At 40.5% G+C, this 20,140-nt stretch overlaps 1 protein-coding gene across 8 annotated transcripts in view; it reads right to left on the reverse strand.

The window, feature by feature from the left end:
* Positions 1-20,140, reverse strand: part of PLXNA1 (plexin A1) — a 389,988-nt gene that overhangs the window by 163,521 nt on the left and 206,327 nt on the right. For all 8 annotated transcript variants that reach the window (XM_072989530.2, XM_020801318.3, XM_078385248.1 and 5 more), the window contains 3 exons: positions 14,898-15,021; positions 14,542-14,695; positions 12,920-13,019 (listed from right to left, as the gene is read on the reverse strand). In XM_072989530.2, coding sequence (XP_072845631.1) covers positions 12,920-13,019; positions 14,542-14,695; positions 14,898-15,021 — 378 coding nt within the window. The remainder of the gene's footprint in view (positions 1-12,919; positions 13,020-14,541; positions 14,696-14,897; positions 15,022-20,140) is intronic.

A 20,140-nucleotide genomic window follows, 5' to 3' on the forward strand; every position in this document is an offset into this window, starting at 1 on the left:
ACCTACACACTAACCGAATAACAGGTTTGTGTGTGTTTTGCCACAGTTTCAGACAACAGTTTCTCTGGGAAAACCATCGAAATTCCTAAAGGTCCATGGAATGTTTTGGAAGTGGAGGGCATAATGCCATCTAGTGGACAGCAGTGTTAACCCATATGGGGAAATTTTAATACAGTATTTGCAAAATTATTATGTAATAAACATGTCAATAAGTTTCCATGGGTATATACCAAACTGATTTTACCATGCACAGCAGACAAGGGAAAACACAGATATGATATTAAAATTCTATCTTTCACTTCTAAAAGACTGCATGTTTTGTGGTGTTCATTTTAGTTGCAGGGGAGTGGGGAATAAATGAATATTGTAAATAAACATTTTAGTTTTGTATTGTTTTAAATTACGTTTTATTTGCTGTGTTGCCTTATTGCTCATAGATTATATTGATTATGCGCTTCCTTACTGTACTGACTATGCAGCTGCACAGTCATTTCAAAACTTCTTTTGGGGAAGAAAAAGAATTTAATCAATGAATGAATAAATGAAAATACCAACAATGTTAGCAGAATAATCTTTCAATGATCAGTCATATTGTCATGAATCCAAGAACTTCAAACAGCTAACTAGGAACAATGGCTAACACTGCAGATCAATATTTTGAGTACAAAGTGAACTGCAGGAGAGAAAAGGAATCCTTCCCTACTGATGGATGCTGGACTGTGAGCCCACTAACCAACGGGCAGACCTCATGAATTTTTACTACATCATTGCCACAGTGGAGATTTTTCTAACAAAAAACAAAAACAGCACAAAAATGATGAAGAGCAACTAAATCATTATAGACCCTTTAAGGGCATAACAAACTTAATTTCAGTGCACATTTTCATGGAGCTACTTCGTCAAACATGTTAATCTTTTAGTCTGAAATATGGTATAATTTTTCATTGTCACTGCTCCTGAAACAGACTAACATGGTTGCCCCTATGAACACTTTTCCAAGGCTCATTTAAGACAGAGGTAGCTTAGCAGCCCTATGCTGTGAGAACACTGAGATGCTTGCTTCTGGGGATTTTGAACTGTGCTGACTGCACCAAGCTGGGGGAGGCAAAGGGTGAGGAGTACATGATATTGGAAGCTGAATCATAAGGCAAAACTGACTAATTTTGCTGTTAGTGACTCTTTCTACATAGTTGAATGTTGCACTATCTCCAGACTCGTCAGTAAAGAGACTCCTGATGTGGACAGAATATAGCTGGGGACATAAGAAACTTAAGATCTTAAGCTTGCTTTTTTGTCTCTCCTTGTTCCCCATTCCCTTCTCCCACCTTTGTAACACAGGCGAAAAGTGTTGCACGTAATCCCAAACATTTGCAAAAACTGAAAACACTCTGAATTTGGGGGGGGGGGAGGGATTCTAATAAAGGTACTACACACCTTATGTTTTAGTGGGTGGAGAGTGTTGGGAGATTTTTTAGTGGGTGGGGAGTGTTTGGGGAATTTTATGTGTGTGCATGTGTCTGGTCTCTGGGTGTCTGTGAATTTCATTGTATAGGTATAGTGTGTATATACTTACAATGACAATAAATAAATAAATAACAAAAATTGTCTCTGTGTTCTGCTCTCTAAAGGTCTTCCAATGCTGCAGTGGGCTAACTTCTAGATTAGTGCTCTCAAGTTTTTTTTCACAATGGCAATTATTGAGGTGAAGAATCCAACTGGTTATATAAACTGCTCTGACTTTGTTGACCCACTAACTTCAGATATTGAACTGGTGTACAAAGACCTTAAGACCTTTTTCCTTTTACTCTGCAACAGAGTTCCAGCTCCTTCTGACATCTGGCCATGTCCTGTCTTACTCCGAGATAGCCCCATACATTTGTTCATGGCAAATTATCAGCACATTAAAACCAGATGAGAACACAAGAGCAGTGTGTTTCCAAAAGCTGATGGGTCATGGAAGTGAACCGAGAAGAATTTAAGCAGACCATAAGGAGTAGAATGTCTCTTGGGAGTCCTCATTCAGAAAAAACAAACTCCACACCAAAAGAAAGTTTAAGAGAAAGCATCCTAACTCACTACAAACTGCCATCATTAGAAGTAATCATGTTATTTGTAACAATGTATTTCTTGTATTCAAGTGCAATAGCATAAACTACAGGGGGTAAATGGTTGCTAACATATCATAAGCTCATATCAAATGCCAATTCACACAAGTAGCTCACAAGCGCCGACCTCTTGGGTAGTAGCAATTCACTGCCACAGTTATTTACTCACAGCACCTATGCTGGCATATGCAGTGCAGTGCACTTAGATGGGCAGAATAAGTTTGCCAGACTAACTGGAAAATGTCTTATGTATGTCAGCCTAAGTTCTCCCTTCACACTATCTTGTCATTTCATACTATCAATCCAATCTATTTTCCACATTTTAGCTTTCGTGGAATCATACTGATACTCAAATGTTAGTTATGACTTGTAGGTGATTAAGGGACGACTACAAGGAACTGGGAATAAACTCTACCTCAACTTAATGACTTAATACATTAAAAAACCCTCAAAAATGAACCCCTTTTCCTCCCCCTAGTACCACCCGGCATTGTCCTACACACGTCACTCTTGCTGTCAGTTTTATAGTTTCAAATGTTATGTGAATTCTACGGAATTGCTTCTCAGCCATCTGAATGCATACATGTTTCTCCCTTCACATATTTCCTTCTGCTGTTCATAAAACTAATTCTTATTGCAATCAAAATGGTCTCTGTGAATTTTTATTATCTCTCCCCCACATCACTGCTCATGTTCCAAGAATTGTACTATCACACCCAACGGGGGAGAACAGGAAGTATCCAAACTTCTTCTCCAAAGCTTGATTTTACAAAGGGAACAGAAACAAAACTGTTCTGACTGTTCTCATCCTGCTGTTCTGCCAGTCAGTCATGTGAGTGGGTGAATGAGATCCGGGGGGGGGGGGGCTGAATCACCCTGAGCAATTATAGGAAGACAGTAGACTGCACCAAAGTCAGGGCTGACCACAGAATGATCCAAAACTCACATGAGTGCAATAACATTATTAAAATTAGCTATAAATACACAAAATATGCAGGACTTTCAGTGTCCCCACAATTCTTCATCAAGTGTGATGGTGAAAAACTAGGGCAGTGGGAAAAGAAAAATTACATGAGTGCTGAGCAACTGGTTTCAAGTCATGCACAATGACAAATAAACTCAAATTCAAGCTGGGTAGTGGGAGTGGATGAGTCAGAGAGTTGCGCATGTCACATGAATTATAGCAACGTCCATTTGGCAACAGACAATCGATATTGGCAAGTCTGAAGAGAAGGGCTTCCTGTTTATGTGAAGGCTCTCTATGGAAGGAAGGACCCAGATTTTCCCAGAGCATGTGCTTGCATGGAGAGCATCCACATGAACAGGCCTGTCTCTTCTTAAGGTTCATTGATTTCCACATAAGGAGATCAATGGCTGAGTGCTACGGGCCTTGACATTCCTTTGCTGACATGCTGAAGAGAACTAGGTAAGCAGTGCCAAAACAGGGCTAAAAAACCCAAAACAATCTGAGAGGAGTTCTTTCCCAGAAATAACACATTTCTATAGAAACTCTGCCAAAGGGAGAGATGACACAGTAAACTTTGCGAAATATCATGTGCCAAACTGTGCTTAAAGAAGTGCACTGGGAAAGAAGATTACACACATAATCTGTGCTGATGGAAACAGCATTCTGCTCTAATTTCTGATGTTCCTTGGAACTACGTTCAAAACTGTATTTCTGATGTTATACCTTATATGTGCCATTGTAGAAACAAGGGCCTCTTATCATGCATTATGCTTTGGGATATCTTTGCTGGCTTATGAAATGAACATCATTACTGTTTCTCTTTTAATTTTCACAGGCAGAGGATGAAGAACCTGATGAGACTTTAATTAGTGGCAAGAACTAGCAAGATAATTAGCACTCATTCCCCTCAAGGACCGACCAGATGATGTTTCAGGGTAGACAGTTCTGCTTGTCATTGCTGGAGATCACTCCATGTCACTAGTACACAGGGAAGGATTATTTATTGTTATAGACTATGCTATGAAATACAGTCTTAGACCACCAGATAATGGAAGCGGAAATCTTTCCTCTCCAAGAATGCCTCTAGGAAAGACACAATGCCCTACTGGAACAGTGGCATATTATGTCCTATATTTCAAAAGTGATGCTGCTGGGCAGCTGAGAGCAGCACGTAAAAGCCATCACTACAATATCTTGCTTCTGAGCACCCAGAAATAGTGATGCTACTAGGTTTCATACCTGCACACACCTCTGTCAGACTTAGTTTACAGGCCCACCTCCCTTGCTTTCTCCTTTGCATTTTTCTGTTATCTCCCCAGATTATTCTTTAGGGTTCCTCGGCTGCAGGGCCCTAAACCAGAGTCCCAAAGTCCAGCCCTATCACAGCCATTGCCCAGATGAAGCTAAGCTGGCTGATGGAACCAGACTGCTGGGTTTGATGGATCTGGCTAACCTGGTCCAATTAGATCATTCGACTCTATTTAGAAGCTTCCATCTGACCTCTCTTATAGAGTAACATCTTCCTACTGTGCCCCAGCTTTAAGAGAAAAGCCCCTTGCCCAAATCTTTGCCAGCCATAATAACCAAACAGCAGAAAGTTAGAGGTCAAAATAGGTGACACCATGATGTAATGGTAACATGGTTTCTTTTACACAAAGAGAGATACATAAGGAAAATCTCCAGAGAGCTGCTACACATTGGCCCTCTGCACTGTATGATATTGGTCAAAAAATAATTTGCCTCTTACAAACCAATTCTATAACTTGGTGCAAACAACTTCAAGATGGAAGCAAGCCACCTTCGACATAATCTTATTAAGGAGAAATTGTTCAGGAAAAAATATTTTATCTTCCACGAGGGGTGTATATGCTTCTATCACGCAATCAAATTCTGCACAGTTTTGTGAGAGCTGCAATCTATAAAAACGTACTGGAAAGAAAGACATCCCCCATGCCACCCCCAGCACTGGTCTTAGGACAATCCACCCTGGTCCCAGACTAAAATATGGCTGCTGCCTTTTACTTCATTTTCTAAGCATCACGGGCAACTTGGTTGCACCTAGTGAAGTAGGTGATCCTCACACTCCCCATCACACGGAAGGAAAAGTTTTGTAACAGGCTCTGCAACGTGTCATGTAACAAACCATGCTTAAAATCGGACCACTGGTTTTCCTTCCTGCAGGTTTTAAAACAAGGTTATATCATTTTCCGCCAGCTTTCCAGAGGTAGCATAGGCCTGGCCCTGACAAACGTCTTTGGGGGGGGGGGGTTTAACCCTGTCAAGAGGCGACAATGCTTTGGTGGGAAGTGGATAATCCATATTGAGAGGTGTGATAGGAGTCTAATTCCTAGCACTGCATCACAGTCAATCTTCTCGCTAAAAGCACAATGCAAGGCAAGAGAGCTGTTCTACTTCCACCACCCCCACCCCACCCCAGTTCAAAGAGTGTGGAAAAATTGACAGGATCAGCACAGAGCAACCAGGCCATTCATATAATCAAGCTGTAAACCCTTCTTTCTAGCCACGGGACACTGAGAAATAGGGATTTAAAAGCCTTCCCATCTCACTAATACCTGAAACAGCTTATAGGAAAAGGTGCTATTGCCAAGCTCCTACTCCCTGGATCAGTATCTTCCCTCGTCCACAAAGTACATATCCCAGATATCAGGACTTCGAAAAATGATAACAAATCCTGCTTCATTCTTATCTGGGTGGGTTAAGTATTGATCTTTTATTATCATTACTCATCCTAAATGATTTGGTAGTAAAAAGCTAGTAGGAGACCAAATTTTTTTAAAAAAACCACAAAAAACAAACAAGCAAGCAAGCAAAAATTAAGGACACAGACAGCAGCTCCTCTCCTTCATGAGCCTAATGGTCTATCTAGCCCACTGTCATCTACTCAGACTGATGGCAGTTCTCCATGAGTGCAGGAAGAGGTCTTTTCATTGCCTTCTATACACATTGTTAAAGCTGTAATTATCAAGGAATGAGCTCAAGACACACAAAATGTACTTTCTACCATGAAGCTACAATACTTCCCCTGATGAGAAGAGTATCCAAAGTAATTTGAACCTGCAAAATTATTCTGAAAAGTAGTCTTTTTTATAACTGACGCCAAAAAGATTCTATCCATACATGCAAATCATTTAACAATATGGGCATTAACGCAGATATAATGGAAAAACCTGATTTCAATGGAAAGCATGAAGTAACTCCTTAGCCCTCCCTTCTCAAAAAAATAATATTTAAAAGTGCTTAATTTTGCCCAGGATCCACATCATCACTTTGGAACATCTATTTTTGTTTATAAGGTGCTACCCCTTAGACTGGAGCTGCTGCACTGTATTTTAGCCTGTCTCCTGATGGTTGCTAGAAATAAGCACGTGGGGGCTGAAGCACCCAGACAGGTTTCTTCCAAAGAAAATTCATGTGCTGACTTTGACTCAGAAAATGTTAAGAGTGTGGTCCTTTGAACCCTATGACATACAACAGACTGTCCTCTGATGTAAAACTCATAACTATTTCTAAAAGTCACAAAAGAGGGCTCTCCTTGCTGTTCTTTTGTGATTAATGAAGATACAGTCTAACTTTTTCAGTACCTGGCCTTCTTTTACGAATGAACCTATTTTCAAAGTCTGTCTGAATGAGACCGACTATCATTCAGAATCTATATCATTTCCTTTTGTTTCAATCAGCCTAGTGGGAAATGTACACACAATCTATATCTTCTAAAACAAGAGTATTTATTAACATCAGTCTGTTTTCAAGTGTATTTGTCTTGCAGGCAATTCACAGTTTTGGAGAACTGATGCAAACACACCAGGCCTGTTCTTCAGTTGATGTCAACTAATTGTGCCAGCTTTGCTGAAAGTCTGCATAAATCACTGAGATAGTCCATGACTTTTCTGGATCCCTTTAACCATTTGAAGATCACCTGTAGCCCACTGAGTCTTGAGCAGAGAAGTGATTTACTACTGATGCTTGTAGCTCCTCATCCAAATATAAAGCTGCCCAAATACAAAAGTGGCTAAAATCCCACTTTTCATAGAATCATAGAAAAGTGAAGTTGGAAGGGGCCTACAAGGCCATCAAGTCCAACCCCCTGCTCAATGTAGGAATACAATCAAAGCGTATCTGCGAGGTGATTATCTTTTTCTTGAATGCCTCCAGAGTTTGGCATAGTAAGTCACACTAGAGTAGACCATGATCAGTGGAGATTTAGTGAGTCAACCCCTCCATAGGCTCCACTGATTCTTACTTTCCTTTTCCTTATAGTAAATTGCAATTAGAAAAAGCCCATCTGAATCAATGGAACTTATGGAGAAGTTGACTCACCAAATCCTCACTGATACAGTGGCCTACTGCAGCGCAATTGTTTGTTTGTTTATTTAACTTGTATGCCACCTACTCTACCCAAAGGTCTCTGGGTGGCTTACAACAATTAAAATGCAATAAAAAGATAAAACAATTAAAATATATATTCTAAAATTATGGCAGACAACAGGATTTTAGTCACTTAAACAGAATTCATGGTGATCAGAAAACCCCACAGGATGAACACTAGGCTCATTGAAAAGCAAACTGGGATTTATCAGCCTGACTCACAGGCTTCCCTTATAAAAACACTAATGGAAAAGCTTATTAAATCCAAATATATCTATTAAGTTGATCTTATTTGGTAAATTCCCTGTGTCATATTGTCAGAGGCCAAGGATAACTGGAGAGGAGGGAATGCAAATATTTAACTCAAGTCCCTCCCAAAATGCATACTATGATCTCATCTCATAATACATTCTTGTGCATAATGAAAGGAAAATTTCCCATTTCAATTCTGTGATTATATATATTTTTACACGTGGGAAAATACATGAAAAATTGCTGTCACTTTTCTGTTCCATTTTTGTACAATGTGATGCAGGCATCCATCCTGGCCAGTCTACAAAACCTGCTAAACATTTTGAAACTTTTTCTGCTGACCAATAGCACTGGCTCACAAAAGGTTTAAAGTGATGTCCTGGTTATCAGAGCACTTTCCTCTCCCCCAACCCCTTATTGTCCTTTCCTTCTGCCTATGGTCAAAAACACTGGAGATCTGGAAAAAACAGCCTCTTAAACTGTAAGTTGTAACACAACTACACAAGCAGGAACACACCTTGTCCTCTTTCTTGAGGAGGGGCCAGGACAGTAACTTGCTGATCAGGATATTCTTCTGTTTTTTATTAGTTCCAGCAAATCTAAAATCTGCCCAACAGCTTAAAAAATACAGGGGAATAAGGTTCTTTGAATATACTCAAGCATCATTTACAATGAAAAAGCCTTACCAATTTTCCCTTCTCAAGTTTCTGGCACTCGGGTAAGTACATGCACAGATTCTGGATTTTTGGACCCAAACACTGCATTTGAGCTCACTGTATTGTTTCGTTCCTCCAGCAAAGATTTTGATAGGCAGATTTTACTGTCTGAAATGCTTTTGAACTCCTTGCCACTTAATAACCCAGATAATGGACAAGAACAGATAAGCTAACACTTAACTAATGTGTCACAGGGACCTCCAGTGTTCTATCAATTACAAAGGAAAGCTAACTTCTAGAATCCAAACACCATAAAAAAAATAACTCTCTGGCAGACTGCCAAGAAAGAATAGCAGCTGGAAACTGATCGTGTCAAAACATATCCAGGCAACATGTGGACTGTGTAGGTCACAGTCTCAAGCCAATATGAATCTTCTTTCAGATGTATCGGGGTCTATGTAATACGCGCGCCCTATCGCGATGTCATTCATGCAAGAGATATCTACCAATGGCTATTAACCATGGTAATTGTTATACGTCTAAATGCTAATTGCTGGGGAAATTCAGAAACAAAAGACTGTACTTTTCATGCCATTTACAAGCACCCAAAGACATCTGGATTTCCACTGCCTGAAACAGAATGCCAAGCTAGATGACCTCTGATCCAATTAACCACAACTTTTCTTATGTTCTTCTTAGTGCTACATGTATGACACTAATACTGTCAGCTTCAATACAGCTAAAGCAATGACATTATTCTTGTTTTATGATATGCTTTTGGATAATGAAAAATACAAAGCATAAAATCAGTAAGAATTTGATTTTCCTCAGCAAGGTTGCTTTCAAGACCTGAAGTCAGACCTTGCCTTCTTTGCCTGCTTGGAAAGCCAGCTAATGTATGCTGCCGCGTTCGCAAACCTAATGGAGATTAACATACTAGTTAAAGAGCAGAAAAAGTGGAGCGCATCTTCTCTGGGATTTTCAAAAAATACAGTACCACAAAATAAAGCTGCTGGCATTCATCAAAAGTGCTAGGAGAGTCACAAAAATGTTTCTCTAAATAAATCAAGCTAGGTAGAGGAGAGCTAAATTGTTGCAGATGGAACAGAAATCCAGTTGCCACATTAAAAAATTATATACAATGCATGATAACAAATATTTGTTTCTCCCCCACCACCCGCTTCTTTTTTTAAATACATATTGCTTGATGGGTCTTCCTTTATGAACACTACTAAATCCATGTGATAGCAGAGAAATAATGAAAACAAAACAACCAACAGCCATTTAATAAGGATAAAATGATTGTATAAATATTAATACAACCACGTCTTTTTTAAAAAAAAAATAATTCATTTAAAATTAAAATTCAACCTGGCTGTAAATCAATCATAATTGTTCTTTGTTGCAGGTTATTTTGCTTTTTGCATTATGCATATGTTACTTTTTATTAAAAAAAGAAAAAGAAATGAGACAGCTCTCCCACCCCACCCCGTTCTGTCCTTCCTTCTGTAACAACACAGCTCCAGGACATTTTTGCTATTTTTAAAAAAAACAACTTAAGAAGAAATGCATTCCTCATGGGGGTAACTCAGGCTTACGTCTTCTTTAAAATCACATCTGCATCTGTGTGCGCCTGCCTGTATGGGGCATGTTTATGCATCCAACAATGGCATACACCCTGGCTGTACCGAAATTGATCTTAACACAGCTGAAATCGAGCAAACGTGAAAGAGAGCAGAAGAAAAAGCTCTGAATAAAATCAAGGTGAGGGAGAAAGTCTAGCTGAGACCTTCCTCTTCTCCCCCCCTCCCTGTCCTCCCACTGGAGCTGAGATCTGATCTGTGAAGTAAGGGCAGGCAAGCAGTACTGATTTCCCAGCCCCTGCCTTGGCACTGCCTCCCTGTCAGAAAGGGACTGGAGAGAACATTCCTTCGTGCATATTTCAAACTCTGCTAACCAGATCAGAGCCCTGACAGCCTCTTCCTGCTGTCCAGTGTTGATACCCTGGAGTACCTTCCTGGATATACATAGGCATTTTCCCAGCAAACAAGTACAGGCAGGCTTGCCTTTCCCTCAACAGAAGGCTCCTATATTGAAGGAGCCAATTTCATTTGCGGTATTTCAGCACCTTTGAGAATTTGAGCAGTTTCCCACTGCTCTTTCTTTTTCAAAATTTTAAAACACTAACCTTTTAGAAGAATTAACTTTGAGTATGTTTTATGCCATAGGGGTTTTTAGACTATCCTTCCAATTGTCTGATCTCTGTTTTCTTCTCCCTAGGAATCATTCCATGCCATCATGCTGCCAAATGCAATGACACATTGCTCACTTGGCTACACGTGAACCTATGACTTTGTTCACAAAGAACACCAAACTATATATTAATGTTAAAAGGATATGCAGAAGGGAGGTCTTGGCCAGACTGTGTGGACAGCCAGGACTACTTTATAATACCTATCCTTGCTGTGCCCCCTTCCCTTCTCCTCCTGCAAATCTTCTCATTCATTTATTACCATCATCTCTGTCACCAGTCTACTTGCAGTCTCTATTTTCCTCCTCTTGCAATATCTCCCCACCCAAAATTAAATCTTTATATGGCCTTGTACTTTTACCTAGTCCTACTTCTTCATTTCCTGACAGCACTGGGGATACTAGCAGACGGTACCCGTGTGTGAAATCTTCAGCAAATGCTATAGCTTGTGGCCACTTTGCCATATTTGCTGCAGTTGTCAGCAAGAGCATAATGCCAATGAGCCCCAACAGCCTTTTCTTTCTTTGGATTTAGGCTTAACAAAGCTGCTAGTTAGACACATTTCTCCATTTCTTGGTTATCACATTGTTTTGCAAGGATACTGATCTGGAGCAGTGGTTCCCAAGGGTGGGCTCCCAGTTGTTCTTGGACTACAATTCCCAGAAATCCTTCCCAGATCAGCTAGAGGTGAAGGCTTTGGGGAGTTTTAGTCCAAGAATATTTAGGGACTCAAGGTTGGGAACTACTGGTCTAGAGGTCATCTAGGGCAAAGCAACCATGATGGTGAGGGAACCCGACACCACATCCTAGGATGAAATGATTAAATGAACCAGCACACTGCCTAAAACAGAGAAGACTATAAAAGAAAAAAAAAGTAAAGGCTGTTTTCAAATTCCAGAAAGATTATCACCTTCTCTTCTCTATAAATCCAGAAGTCAAGACTAGAACTAATGGGAGAAGAACCAGAGTCTGGCTTAACATGATGTGAAAGTTCTTAAGGGTAAGAAGAGTTCATCAGAAAATAAATGAAACAAACGAATAAATCTGCCTCTTTCTGGAAGTGGTAGACTCTCCTTTCCTGCTACAAAGTTTATATATTGGGAGATCTGTAACTTTGATTCTAATAGTTTTCTAATCTGTAACACATGTTATTATTTTAAAATTCAATCTGTATCAATCCGATTTTGAATGTGGCAGATACCACATCTATGAGCGCTGTTAAAGCTATACTGGAATATATCCTTGTAACAGATGCACTGGTATCAAGCTGTGTTGCCAATTGGAAACTCACACCTGCACAGGGAGCATAGGAAGCTGCCATATCCCTGGCGAAACTCTTTTGTCCACCTGGGGGCATTGTCTATTCTGAGTGGCAGCTGATCTCTAGGGTCACAGACAGAGATGTTATATGATCCTTTCAGCCACTGTTATCTATCTTTTTTAAAGCTGTCAGCAAACATAGATAAGACTTCTGCAGGCCAAACTCTGCTTACTTCTCTGATTGATCAAATATATACACAAGTTAAATACATAGCAAGGCATGTACAGTGGTGACTCGCTTAATGATTACCTCGTTAAACGACGAAAACGCTTTACGATGAAGTTCTTGCGATCACTATTGTGATCGTAAAACAATGTTCCTATGGGGGAAATTGCTTAAGGATGATCAGTTCCCTGCTTCGGGAACCGATTTTTCGCCAGACGACGATTTTAAAACAGCTGATCGGTGGCCCTAAAATGGCCACCCGCTGTGCAAAATGGCTCCCCGCTGTGCTTTAGGATGGATTCCTCACTTTACAGGCACCGGAAAATGGCCACCCTATGGAGGATCTTCACAAAACGAGCAGGTACTTCGCCCATTGGAACGCACTGAACCGGTTTTCAATGTATTTCAATGGGTTTTTAATTTCGCTTGACGAGGATTACGCTTAACAGCGATTTGAATGGAACGAATTATCCTTGTCAAGGGAGGCACCACTGTAGTACTAACACAGTTTTGCTCTTGACTAAACACATTAGTTAAGCCAGTAGTTGAGGAACACATGATGTGACTTCTGATACACAAATGATTACTTAGCAAAATTAAAGCAAAATCTAACCACAAATAAGAGTCTTTCTCTCTTTAATATAAATATTCTAGCATGCTAGTCACCAAATAACACCCTTTCTATTTAACAAAGTCTGGCCCTCTATGTATTTGTGTGCCATCCCCTGGTTTGAGTCTGCCTGCCACACATTATTCACAGCCTTTTCCCAAATAAGCTCAGAAACCTTGGGGAGGTGGGTGTTTTATGTCACTTACGATTGATGAACACTACAGTTGTAAAAGACAAAATCCACGGCTGCAAACTTCTTCCCTGTTTCCTTAGATTTGAGGTAGAGCTTTACCACTCGCTTATCGCCTAGAACAGAAGAAAGCAAGCACATAAATCATGCGTGGAGTACAGACCAGCTTTGTGTGAGCATTTGAGAAAACAGAATGCATGGTTTGGCCACATACGAATGAGCAAAGCCCTGCAGTGGCTTTGACCGAACTGAGAGACAGTCCCAGTGAATCCAAATGAGCTGAAAAAAGCAGCAGCTGACAAAAGACACATGCAGTGGTCTACCCAGTTGGACTTCTGAATGGCCAGAAAGATTCAGTGGGTCTGTCCTAGTGTAAAACTAAAGCGTGTGAGTTTACAACTGATTTTTTAAAAAGATAATTCACCACTAAAGATAAGGGAGGAGCCTATACCAAATACTATTCTATGGCACAACCACATTAAGAAGGCTCCTATGGAAGTAACTGTTAAATAAATGTCAGACTGAGGACATAATAGACAGGGAGACAGAAGATGTGAGGCAATTATGCATCTATGTGAGCTTAGCACAAGTAAAACACTAGACCTGTCTTCTGTTACTCTACCCAATAATAGTGAGGAGCTGATCTTCCCATTTACACTATTGATTCACTCATCTTAATTCCTCAGCTTCTTTCTTCATACCTTACCGAAATTCTCTAAGTAACATTCCTCTCTTAAAGTGACCACCATGTTGCATCTTCTGATACGAAAGACATACAGTTTGGATTTTGACCTTCCCAGTGTCAGAAAGACACTAAGCATCTGAGCTCAGCACAGGGCAGGCTGACAGGACACAGAAGGGCTAGAGGGCCAGCCTTCTGTGGAGTGGACAAGAGCAAAATAGCTTTGAATCCTGAAATATTTTCACAAATGAGAAAGAATAGTGTTACTACTGCTGATCCCACCATGCTGTAGCGAGTGTGGTTGTCCCTTCACTTCAAGATCTCTCAGGTTCTATGAATAATAATTATAATAATAATGTGCCACCAAGCTGATTCTGACATGGCGACCCTTTCCAGAATGTTGCAGATACAAAATACTCAGAAGAAGTTTAGCATACCCTTCTTCTGTGGGCACCCTGGAGCTATGCATCTTGTCCAGGACCACATCAGCTATCTCCTCTGCTGCAAGGCAGAGTGGGGAATTGAACTACCACTCCTGACTCCACAGTCAAATTTTCCACTGTGCAATCCAGCCAGTTTCTCAAAGTCTGCTATAGTTCTAGAAACACCAACGCATGAAAACATACAACCTAATACAATACAATCACTCAGCAGTTCTCCCTAAGCAACACAGGACATGAATATTCCCCCCAAATCAGATACAAGTCTGGCACAAACCACTTTCCTACAGCATCTGAGAAGCAGCAAACTGGTTGTAAAATAAACTGGATAACTCATAGTATCTTATATCAAGACAATAAATGAACTGTGCCAGACTAGGCCAGCTATACTTTCAACTATCTCTCAGATATTTGTTTGGAAATCCGGATCCCCTGAAGTTTGTAATGAAAATGCCACAGCACAGAATGTTTGTTCAGGAGCCAGTTGATGCAGTCTGACAAAAGCTGCAAACTCACCTCGCCCTCTAGTAATAGGGATCACATCTCTTGCAGATGGAGAACTACAATATATTCTCCCATCTTCAATACGACTTTCAGATTCTGTAAAATCCTCAAATGAGCAATTCACACCAGCAGAAAGATCAGGGACATTCCAGGCCTGCAGAACGAGCTGAGATATTAAAAATAAATAAATAAATAAATCAGCAAGTATCTGTTGAGGGATCCAGTGAGACAAACAATCAAATACAGTAAAATCCGCACACTGCATTCTGCCTACCCATCCCTGATGGCTCCTTAATATTTCATCAAGATAAAAAGTTTTATAGTGGAAAACATGAGGTCTATGAAGGATTCCATGCAAATCGACCTACCGGGACTTCTGACATTGTGACCGATATGTTCTTGGGCTGGACGGTGAGCTGAACACACTGTCGTAGATCTGATGCAAAACGCTGAAGCTCATCTGCTCGTTCACACCGGTCCTTCCGTGAGCAGCTGCAGGAAAGCAGAAAACAACATCCATTCAGGTTGTGAAAAACTTTGAATATGAACAAGCAAAGACATTTTTCTTATATTGCAACATTCAGCAGGAAAAATCTGCAAAGAATTCTTGCTGTTCCTTTGCTTCCCTCTGTGATTTAGCGATAAATTGATTTATTTCTGCCTCACCAGTTGGTATGAAAATGGACTTCAAGGGGAAGTTACTTCATTTCAAAAATAATGAAATGGACATTCGTTTAAAGCAAAAGAAAAGCATTATGTATTGAACTCTGAAACACAAATATCTTCACTATCCTCCTACAATCCTTTCTACACAAGGTTATGTGCTGTCATCATACCTCACCTCTTCCAGGTTTCTGAAGGCCAACTCAGAAGGGTGTGTGTGTAGAGTTCTGCCAACCTACAGAAAGACATTTCCCTTTCACAGTTTAGAAAATATAAGCATCTCAGTTTAAGCATCTTTCTCTGTATTATCTCCTGATATCAAAGGAAGCTCTAAAACTTGGGGGAGGGGGGGAAATGCCTGTTTAATTGCAGACCAGTACAGCTGGTCAGCAGTCAATAGCTGTAAGTGTATATCTGAAAAATAAAAATGGGTATCTTTAGGCTGCTTTATATTTTATGCACCATGAAAATTAATTCTCAGTGTTGAGAGGGCATGGTAGCATTTTTACAGCAGTCAGTAGGGCTTACTACTTAATAAGTGTTCTTAAGGTCACAAAATTTCCTTTGCTGTCACAGCAAACTATTACCCAAATCAAAGCAGGAGGGCATATAAGCCCCCTGAGCAGGATGCTCATTTGAATGAGGCTACAGACTGAGAACAATTGTTCACATTATACAGTTTGTTATGTGACTTATACAATTCTGATTCAACCTATATTTATTTCACATTGTGTTTATGGCAATGGCCAAAGAAGGTTGAGAATGGCTTATCCAGATAATGAAGTTTATTAAATGAATAAATATTCAAGTTTGCACATTAGTGAAATTAAATTTCATTTGAAAGGTCATGCCTTACTCTTTTGGCCTCTGAAGACTTTGATTTCTTCTGTAAAATTAAGCAATGCTCTTTTTCTCTGCAAACCAGGTTTTTATTACAGCCTTGTGGTACAATGGTTAAACTGCTGAACTGCAGCCAAAACTGTGCTCATGACCCAGGGTTCAATCCCAGGTAGTCAGTCAGCTCAAGGTGGACTCAACCTTCTATCCTTCCAAGGTCGGTAACATGACTACCCAGCTTGATGAGGTTGGGTGGGGTAATGTGTAGCCTGCATAATTAACTTGTAAACCACCCAGAGAGTGCTTTAAGCGCTATGGGGTGGTATATAAGCAGCACTGCTTTTTATTTTTTGATTAAACTTAAAACAATTATCCCTACTTGTAGTTTTCCTAACAACTTAAAATACTGATTTCATTGGTCTAGTTTGGAATAATTTATACTAAATCATGACTTTGATTTAGGTACCATTGTTTTGGGATACCTCTTCCATCTATGTCCAGCAATTACATTCTGTGTTGATTATTTCATCCATTTGGTAACACAATTCATTAAATTTAAGAATGATAGAATCTGAGATTTTTTTCTACTTACAGTAGTGCAATAACCCTATAAGATAAGTCAAAGAATCACTAAATTGGAAAAGACCTCAGAAGATATCTGCTTTAAACCCGTCAAAGCAAGAAGAAATCTGGAGATGCTCCATGGATAGAGAAGAACTCTTCCGAATGAACTCTATACAATCAGAGAGTCAGTACAGATGAGCATCCGTCTTCCCTCTGCTCCACTTAAGTCTCTCTGTAGGGTTTCAGAGAAGGATCCTCTGCCAACATTTTGCACCACCCATATGTTCTGCCTAATAGCTACTTTGTCTTAACTGCCACCGCAGCATCATGTTGATCTGCTCTGTCATGTACACGTAACAACCATTCAAAGATTGGCAGGTGGCAACCCAAAGACCTGTTAATTATTTATTTTCTAGCCTAAATACAACTCCTTCAACTTTCCTGCTTTAGCCTTGGTCTCTAGACTCCTCATAATATTTGTAACCCAAGTGCCATGGCCCATGGGAGTGAGAATGAGGCTAAGAAGCAGAGCTTAGACTGAGAAATTCCTGTTTTATAGCTCGGACCTGCTACACCAGTGATGCAAACAGGTCCTTTGGCATTTGTTTATCTGAACGAAACCCTTTTTCAAATCAATGGCCCAAATCCTGTTGCTTGGTGTAGTAAATCACACTACTGTAAGCCCATTGAATCAAGGGGAATTTAGTGAGTCAACGCCTCTATAAGTTCCATTGAGTCAAACACGCCTATTATGTCACAGTAAGTCACAGCTAGAGTAGACTTATGGAGAAATGGATAGATTTATGGAGAAATGGATGGACTACCAACCCGGCATTGACTCAATGGCTCAACTCTAGTGCAACTTACTATGCCAAGCAACAAGAGTGACTATACTAAGCTAGTGTGCTGCAACAGCAAGCGTCATGATGTATCCACCAATGCACTATATCCCTGGCTCTTCTTCTCCTTTCTTAAACAAAATGCTGCTTCACTTTCCCTTTTGCACTATGGGCTCATATTAGAGTAATTTGCTCTCCAGATCCTTCACAAGCAGCTCTAGATATCGGCAGGCATGTCACTAGGGCAGTCATCCCTCATCCCCTGAGTACTCTTCTACCCAGGTTGCAGCCTGTATTTAATGAGTTTCCTTTGCTTCCCCACTCTGCGTCCGCGATAACATTATTTCATTACATAAAGCATTTTAATTAAGCAGAGGGCAATATAGAAAAGCAGATACACATGCACCTCTCAAGGTCCCAGTAATCTTAGCGATTTATCTCTTGAGCAAGTGCCAGTTTGACATCGTGCTGGGGAGTTCCTGAGCCACCCTTGCATCCTTCCCATCTTCCCTAATATGCTGCAGGGAAAGAGATGTCTTTGAGTTTAATTAAAATGCTCCACATGGTTAAGCAGTCGGGGCTTTGCAGATTCTAAGAGTTTTCCCTCCTAAACCCAAGGGAAGCTCCCCTCCCCTTTTTTGTTGACATTTCATTTCTTGCCTTTTATGCTGCCATTCTGTTCCCATATGGGAGTCTAGTTGCTGGATTACAGGCTGGATTAGACTGCTAGCAGGAAATTAAACAGTGGATGCACAGGATGTTCAGAAAAGAGCCCTACATGGAGCACAATATTTAGAGAGTTCCCCGTATTCTTTCATTGATGTTTAGACAGGACCATTCCTTGTATTTCATCCATAGGGTCCCTTCCAGCTCTGCAATTCTAAGATAATGATGTTTAAGATAATGATGTTCATTCCCACAGATAGTGCCAGTTTGCCAGATGCTCCTGGACTGACAGCTCCAAAGAACAACAGCCTCTGTTGCATACCAGATCACAGTCACTGTCAAAAGGAATAACCTCTAGAGACCTTAACTTCTCCCCCATTGCAACTTGCAAGAAGCAGTATAGCATCTATAGATAGGTGCTGTCAACCATCGTAACTGGAAACTTTTGATCACCAAAAAAGCTTGGCATTTTTACCATGAGGTGGGACTTCAATTAAAGGAGATTTAAATAAGTTCTCTCTGAACTACAAGCAAGACAAAGATAAGATGCTCTCACCTCTAAGGGCTGATAGATCCTAATGAAACTGCATTAGTGTTCTTATCTTTCCACCACCTCCCCCATTTTGCAGCATTCTGTGAGCTCAGGAGAACTCATAACTAGTTTTAAAAAAATCACTGCTAAGATACTACTCTCCAAAAATATACAAGGCAAGCGGCCCCAGAGCTGTGAGTGTCTCTTTTGGCACCATGGTTTGTGCTGATATGTACTGTGAAGGAAGTGACTGCTGTCACTTTTCAGGACAGGATAGGAGGCCACTGTTTTAATCCTCAGCCACTTACAAATCCAACGTGAAGAACAAATGGCAGCCCAGAGCAGGTCATCACCAATCTGCTCTGCGGCACATAACATGGACCGCAGAGCCAACAGCAGACTTAAGAACGGACACTGGGCAGAGAGGCCCTCATCTCCCTGCCTGATGCAAACTAGTGGCAACTCCTTTCTCTGTTTCATACTGTGTGAGCTTTACCTTCACACTCACCACAGCTCAGCAGGAGAACAGAGTCCACAGGCAGCTGATGTGAACAAAGCTATTAGTCACCGGGAAGGTCAGAAGGAAATATGCTGATCTGGCTCATTCTCTCTCTTTTGGAGGCAAGACTGTCAGAGCTAAATATGCAACAAGAGCATCCAGACTAGTTACCCTAGTAAAGCAGCAGCACATCTCTTAAGAGAGAACACCACAGCAATAACAACAGGAGTAATTGCAACCTGGGGTGGGTGGGAGCGGCAGGCAGCTTCAGAGGACTGGTCAGTATGTGCAATGGCAAAGTGACAGCAGATCAGAATTAAACAGTGCTGATGGCAGACTGAGGTTCAAAATGGAAAGTCTCATGACAACAATACACCCTATAAAGTTTACTCCTGAATTTTTAACAAGACTATTAACTCAGCTGTGCTATAGCCAGGTTTCTAGTCCTTTAGCTTAAAGCAAACAATTTCTGACTATGGGTCATACGAAGGAGAAATGAGACTTCTCCTATAAAGAACATGTACAACATGTCATCTGAACAACCACGGCATACTTTGTACAATAATGCAGACAAAGTTTCCTATAAAGTAATAATTTCTCTATAAGAAATATATCTTACCTATAACTTATTGCATAAGCCTCAATGCCTTTTCAGTTTTCAATGTACGTTATATCGGGATCTTGAACCTTTGGCCTTCCAGATGTTCTGGCCTACAACTCTCATCAGCCCCAATACAGCAGGGCCAAAGGTAAGAGACAATACGAGTTTTTGTCCAAACCTTCTGGAGAGCCAAAGGCTCTCCCCATCCATCATACCTGACCAAGATAATCCTGAGAACAATCAGCATTATTACCTATAAATTCCAGATGGATCAAAGAGATAGTGGCTGCCTTAAAGACACCTAGTAATTCCCCAACAGAAAAAGAAGATCTGAACCTTTCTGAAGAACATGATTTCCTATGAAGCAGAACATGCTCTATATGGTAGTCATCGAGGTGTCTGCAAACAGC

The sequence above is a fragment of the Pogona vitticeps genome, chromosome 2 (genome assembly GCF_051106095.1).
Source record: "Pogona vitticeps strain Pit_001003342236 chromosome 2, PviZW2.1, whole genome shotgun sequence".
Lineage (NCBI taxonomy): Eukaryota > Metazoa > Chordata > Lepidosauria > Squamata > Agamidae > Pogona > Pogona vitticeps.